The 7,500-nt window shown below is 42.7% G+C and overlaps 1 protein-coding gene across 1 annotated transcript in view; it reads left to right on the forward strand.

The window, feature by feature from the left end:
* Nucleotides 1–7,500, forward strand: part of LOC118761272 — a gene marked incomplete at its 3' end in the record, with an annotated part of 25,304 nt that overhangs the window by 13,734 nt on the left and 4,070 nt on the right. Inside the window, exon 3 of the mRNA XM_036499041.1 lies at nucleotides 4,497–4,626. Within this exon, the coding sequence (XP_036354934.1) occupies nucleotides 4,497–4,626 (130 nt within the window). The remainder of the gene's footprint in view (nucleotides 1–4,496; nucleotides 4,627–7,500) is intronic.

A 7,500-nucleotide genomic window follows, 5' to 3' on the forward strand; every position in this document is an offset into this window, starting at 1 on the left:
GTATGGGTATAAAATTGCCAATAAAAAAATAAGCCATCTATTTTATATGGATGACTTAAAACTTTATGGTAAAGACAATAATGAACTTGAAGGCCTATTGCGCACCGTGAAATCATTCAGTGATGACATCGGGATGGAGTTTGGACTTGAGAAGTGTGCCAAGGCCACTTTCCAGAAAGGGAAAGTGAAGACCACAAATTCAGTCGTGTTAGATGTTGACACAGTCATAAGAGAGCTTGAGCAAGAACAAAAATACAAATATTTTGGGATAAATGAAGGCTCTGGTATTCAGCATGCAAGCATGAAAGAGAAAATCAGGAAGGAATGTTATAGGAGAGTTCGTGCAGTCCTGAAATCTGAACTAAATGCACGTAACAAGGTGTTAGCTATAAATTCCCTAGCAGTTCCAGTTGTTACTTATAGCTACAATGTGTTGAACTGGAATATGAGTGAAGTAAAGAATATAGATAGAAAAATACGCAAGCTGCTGAGTTGTAATAGGATGCACCACCCAAAGGCAGACGTAGATCGCCTTTACCTTCCCAGAGCCCAAGGAGGTCGAGGCCTGATCCAATTTGAACTAGCTTACAAAACAACCACAATTGGACTGGCCAAATATCTCGAAATATCGAATGACTGGATGCTAAAGCTCGTGGAAAATCACGAGAGACGAAAGAAGCTTCATTCTATCATCAAGGAAAGCAAAAAATTTGCTATTGATCTCGTGCAGGATACCCAAACTGAACAACCCGAGGGAAGTACGGCAACTATTGTTGCAAAGAAGGTGAAAATGATGGCAATGAAAAAAGCGCACGAGCAATTGGCTGATAGGTGGGAGGAGAAACCTCTGCACGGCAAATATGTGACCCGCAGCAAACAAGCTGATGTTGACCAGAAGCAAACCCATCAGTGGCTGCGGAGCTCAGGGCTAAAAGCAGAGAGCGAAGGTTTCATCCTGGCTGCTCAAGACCAAAGCCTATCAACCCGGAACTACCAGGCCAATGTGATGAAAAATGGAGCAGACCCAAAATGCCGATTCTGCAACGACATGATTGAAACAGTGGACCACCTAATCTCTGGATGTAAAGTCTTAGCACCAGTGGAGTATAAATTAAGACATGACAGAGTTGGCCAATATCTCCACTGGCTAATAAGTCGGCATTACAATATCAAAACTGCCGACAAGTGGTATAATCACCACCCTGAGGCTGTAACTGAAGGAGAAAATGTAACCATTCTGTGGGACTTTCCAGTACATACAGACCGAACCATCAAGGCCAATAAACCAGATATTGTTGTGAAAGACCAAAACAATAAAGTTTGCTTATTGATCGACATGAGCATCCCCTGTGATCATAATATCTCAGCGAAAGAGTTTGACAAGCTCAGAAAATATAAAGACCTACTCATTGAAATTGAGAAAATGTGGCATCTCAAGGCGGTTACAATACCAGTGATCGTAGGAGCACTAGGAATGATCAAGAAGGGAACCGAAAATTATATGAGAATGATCCCTGGCTTACCATCCCTGCAAGAAGTGCAAAAGATTGTCTTAACTGGTACATCACACGTATTGAGAAGAGCATTGTCGATGTGAGAACTGTTGCTGCTCATGCATTTTAATTTAACTTAAAAAAAAAAAAAAAAATGAACGAACTACTGAGTTTGGTTTAATGGCCTACCAATATACACTATGAGTTTCTTTGCCCTAGGAGTTGGGAAGACACTCGGCAAGAAATGAAGAAATTTGAAAGAAGAAAAAAAAGTAATAATAATAATACTAATAATAATATAATAATAATAATAATAATAATAATAATAATAATATAATATATAATAATAATAATAATAATAATAATGATAATAATAATAATAATAATCACTTCAACTGGAGGTACAATGGCTCAAATTTGTGGGGAGGGGACTAGTCGATTACATCGATCCCAGTGCGTAACTGGTACTTAATTTATCGACCCCGAAAGGATGAAAGGCAAAGTCGACCCCGGCTGAATTTGAACTCCGAACATAAAGACAGTCGAAATACCGCTAAGCATTTCGCTCGGTGTGCTAACGATTCTGCTAGCTCACCGCCTTCATAACAACAACAACAACAATGATAATAATAATAATAACAATAATAATAATAATAATAATAATAATAATAATAATAATAATAATAATAATTATTATTATTATTATTATTATTATTATTATTATTTTTTCCATTTTTTCCCACAAGGGCACCTTGGGAGAGGTGGGGACCAGTTGATCACATCGACTCCAATGTTCAACTGGTACTTATTTTATCGACCACGAAAGGATGGAAAGGCAAAGTCGATCTCGGCAGAATTTGAACTCAGAACGTAAGGACGGACGAAATACCGCCAAGCAATTTGCCCAGCGTGCTAACGATTCTGACAGCTTGTCGCCATCACAACTTCAGTAATAATAATAATAATAATAATAATAATAATAATAATAATAATAATAATAATAATAATAATATAATAATTCTAACATTTCGTTTGTATAATTTAAACATTTTAAGTTTAAATTTCAACATGTTGCATTTTCTCATTTGCGTCGTATTTATTTATTTTTTTTTTTGCAGCATTGTTTTTTTTTATATTTGTATTTTTGTTTAAAATTCTTTTGTTGCCTAATTATCTGAATATCAATTAAAAAATCAAATGCAATTAATTAGTGGTAATTCTGTGTCCTTTTCCAACCCAATCTTGAAAAACAACAACAACAACATGCAATACAACAACAACAACAACAACAACAACAATATCAACAACAACAATAAGGACAAAAACACTTAAAGCCTCAGCTGTAGCAACAATAATAATAACCACAGCAACAACAACTCCGATAACAACAACGACAAGAACAATATTAACGACATAACAGTAACAACAACTACAACAACAACAGCAACAACAACAAGAAGAATCTCGACAACAACAACAACAACAATGATAACAGCAACAACAACAATTACGATAGCAACAGTAACAATAACAGTTACTGAGACCCCCTTCGGTCATGACTGACCATGGGATTGAACCTAGGAATACCCTCCTAGGTACGAGTCAGGGCAAGGTTGTTAATGGAAGACCAGCAGTCGCCCATGCATACCGGCCTCCCCTCTCCACGCCACCAGTGTTATCCAAGGGAAAGGCAAAGGGGCCGATACAGCTTGGCACCTGTGGGGTCGCAACTCATTTCTACAACTGAGTGAACTGGAGCAACGTGAAATAAAGTGTCTTGCTCAAGAACACAACACGCAGCCCAGTCCGGGAATTGAACTCACAATCTCACGATCGGCGCTCTAACCACTGAGCCATGCACCTTCATGCAAGACTATTCTATACTATTCTATATTACACTATATTACACTTCTCTATGTTATACTATCTGTTACTATACAATACACAGGTCACTTGTGAGGTCCCTCATGAGTGCTACTGGTAACATGGAATCTAATACAACCAATAGAGATCCTATGGGGCACATGCATCCCTCAAGAAAAGAAGTGCACCCTTGCACTTCTTTTCTTGCTCAAGAACACAACATGCAGCCCGGCCCGGGATTCGAACTCACAACCTCACGATCGTTACTTTAAATTCAGACAGATTGAATAAGTATCCGGGCCGGCTACTCGCTTTCCATACATGTAAGAGACCGGGATCACAACAGTCCTCCTCACCTCCGCCAGGACGCCTGTTCGCCGTAGGGTCCCTTATCTACAACTGAGTGGGTCGGAGTAACATGGAATGAAGTGTTTTGGCTCAAGAACACAACACACTGCACGGTCTGGGAACCGAAACCATGATCTTGCGATCGCGAGCGCACTACCTAACAATCAGGCCACCCACTTCACTCTGTAAGGCTAAATTCGATAAAATAAAATACCAGACGCATACAATAGGCGCAGGAGTGGCTGTGTGGTAAGTAGCTTGCTAACCAACCACATGGTTCCGGGTTCAGTCCCACTGCGTGACATCTTGGGCAAGTGTCTTCTGCTATAGCCCCGGGCCGACCAATGCCTTGTGAGTGGATTTGGTAGACGGAAACTGAAAGCAGCCTGTCGTATATATGTATATATATGTATATGTATGTATATGTGTTTGTGTGTCTGTGTTTGTACCCCTAGCATTGCCTGACAACCGATGCTGGTGTGTTTACGTCCCCGTCACTTAGCGGTTCGGCAAATAAGTTCCGATAGAATAAGTACTGGGCTTACAAAGAATAAGTCCCGGGGTCGATTTGCTCGACTAAAAGGCGGTGCTCCAGCATGGCCGCAGTCAAATGACTGAAACATGTAAGAGTAAAAGAGAGACATTCACTGGAGTCCATAGCACCGACTACGCACATCCCGCCCTCAAATTTCAGACCTTGTGTCTTTGTTCGAACCAATTATTTGATTGTTGTTGTTATTATTGTCGCTATTGTAATTAATGTTCCATTTTCTGTACCCACTCCCTCTGCAGGCGAGGACCAATGTCAACAACTCTACCCACAAGGCTACACTGTCGTACAACAATGTCTACAAAGTGTTCTGCACACAGCCTACCATTTTAAACGAAACGAAAAACTGAAGATTAATGATGTCCACTGCTGGTAAGATGGCACCTTATTTGTCTCCTATTTACTCTCTCTTTCAATTCTGTTACTTACTCCCTTTCTGTTTCTCTCTCTCTCTCTCTCTCTCTTTCTATCTCAGTTCTGTTCCCTACTCTTTCTCAGCTATGTCTCCTACTCTCTCCCAATTCTGTCTCCTACTCCCCCTCAATTCTCTCTCCCATTTTCTCAATTCTCTCTCTCTCTCAATTCTGTCTCTTACTCTCTCTTAATCTCGTCTTCTACTTTCTCTCCCTTATTCTTTATTCTCTTTCTTACTTTCTCTCCCTCCTTCTCTTTCCCTCCCTCTCTCTCAATCTTGTCTCCTACCCTCTCTCAATCCTTTCTCCTACTCTCTCTCCCCTTTTCTTAATTCTCTTTCTCACTCTTTCTCTCCCCCTCTCTCATTACTCTCTCCTGCCTCTCTTCTATCTCCCACTGTGTCATTCTTTCCGCCTCCCACTCTCTTTTATACTACCCACTACCTCTATTTTCCTGTCTCTCACACCCGTCTTTATTTCCTAGTACCTCTTTTCTTTTTATCGTCTATTGAGAGCACGTTGTGTGGTGAGTCCAGCAAACAGATTACTCGTGTATTGTGAATGGAAAGCTTCGCATACCGGACGCCAGTAGATTTCAAAGTCATTAGGAGAGAATGCACACTATTTTGGGGCTTTACTCTCGCCAGCTTTAAAACTTTAGTGCGCATCGTTCTCGTCTCACTGGTATGAGGCCCCTGTCTACAAAATCGACTGATTAGTTATCGAACAAGTCCTTCATGTTGGGATCAACAATATCAGTCCAGATATAGTGTTAGGTTGTCAAGAAAGTTCTTGCGGTTTTTAACCTTTAAATTCAGATGCACATATTTCGGCTCAAACAAAACTTTATTAATAGAAATAAACACCATCAGAATCAACACATTTTTGCCAACGCGAAACAAGTTTATTTATGCCAGGAGCGTAAAAACTCCTGCGTTCTGGTGGAGATGAAGTCATTGAAGGTGTGTTTGACATCGTCTTGGTTTTTGAAGCATTTCTCACGCAAGAAGTTGTCGAGATGCTTGAAAAAGCGGTAGTCGGAAGGCGAGAGGTCTGGTGAGTATGGCGGATGAGGCAGAGTTTCGTAGCCCAATTCGTTCAACTTCTGCAGGGTCAGTTGTGCGACCGAGCGTTGTCGTGCTGAAGAATTGGTCCTTTTTCTATTGATCAATGCTGGCTGTTGTTGTCGGAGTTTCTAATGCATTTCATCCATTTGCTGACAGTACTTCTCCACCGTAATGATTTCGCCTGGATCCAAAAAGCTGTGATGGATAAGACCGGCCGCAGACCACCAAACAGTCGCCATGACCTTCTTTTGGTGCAACTTTGGCTTCGGGAAGTGCCGTGGAGCTTCGTCGACGTCCAACTACTGAGCTGAGCGTCGCCGATTGTCGCAAAGAATCCACTTTTCATCGCAAGTCACAATCCGGTCGACAAAACGGGTCGTCCTTGTTGCGTAAAAGAAGGGAAGACGACACTTCAAAACGGCATCTTTTTTTGGTTGTCGTTCAATTCATGTAGCACCCATTTCTCAAGTAATTTTCTTTTTCCAATCTCTTTCAAGCGGTTGGAAATTGTTGTATACGTTTCATCTAATTCAGAAGCAAGCTCTCGAACAGTTGTGCGTGGATTGGCTTCGACTAAGGCTCCTAGTTGATCGTTGTCAACATCCGATGGCCGACCACTACGCTTATCATCTTCTAAGACTCTCGTCACCGCTACGAAATTTTTTGAACCACCATTGCGCCGTACGTTCATTAGTGGTTCCCGGGCCAAACGCATCATTGATATCGCGAGCTTGAAATGGAATAAGAAAATTGTGCGAATTTGCTTTTTGTCCATGTTGTATTCAACGTTCCGGAAAAAATAGCCTAATTATTCAAAGAGGAAGAGAGTAACACGATTAGAAAGAGCGAAAAACGGGATTTAAAATGATATATAAAGTCAAATTCAACGACAATTAATTTGAAAATACATAATTTAAAACCAAAAATTAAAAATTCCGCAAGAACTTTCTTGACAACCTAATAGAATGTGGTAATGAGGATATGTGTGGAGGTGGTGGCGGCGGCGGCGGATGCGGTGGCTGTGGTTTTGGCGGGAGTGGTGATGGTGGCAGTTGTTGTTGTGATGGCGGTGGTGATGGTGGTGGTGGTGTGGATGGTGGTCGTTGTGGTAGTGTGGTGGCGATGGCGGCACTGGTGGTAGCGGTGGTAGAACTGGCGGCGGCGGTGATGGTAGTAGCGGTGGTTGTGGTGATGGCGGCGGCGGCGGCGGTGGTGGTGGCTGTGGATTTGGTAGCAGTGGTGTTGATGGTGACGGTGGTTATGGCGGTGGTGGTGGCTGTGGTGTTGGTGGCTGTGGTGTTGGTGGCTGTAGTGGTGGTGGCTGTAGTGGTGGTGGCTGTGGTGTTGGTGGCTGTGGTGGTGGTGGCTGTAGTGGTGGTGGCTGTGGTGTTTGTGGCTGTGGTGTTGGTGGCTGTGGTGTTGGTGGCTGTAGTGGTGGTGGCTGTGGTGTTGGTGGCTGTGGTGTTGGTGGCTGTAGTGGTGGTGGCTGTAGTGGTGGTGGCTGTGGTGTTGGTGGCTGTGGTGTTGGTGGCTGTGGTGTTGGTGGCTGTAGTGGTGGTGGCTGTGGTGTTGGTGGCTGTGGTGTTGGTGGCTGTGGTGTTGGTGGCTGTAGTGGTGGTGGCTGTGGTGTTGGTGGCTGTGGTGGTGGTGGTGGCTGTGGTGTTGGTGACTGTGGTGTTGGTGGTGTTGGTTGTGGTGGTGGCGGCGGTGGCTGTGTCATGTGGTAGTGAGGAAATATGCAGTGGTAACGCATAGTTGTGAGACTA

This window comes from Octopus sinensis, unplaced genomic scaffold, assembly GCF_006345805.1.
Source record: "Octopus sinensis unplaced genomic scaffold, ASM634580v1 Contig11327, whole genome shotgun sequence".
Lineage (NCBI taxonomy): Eukaryota > Metazoa > Mollusca > Cephalopoda > Octopoda > Octopodidae > Octopus > Octopus sinensis.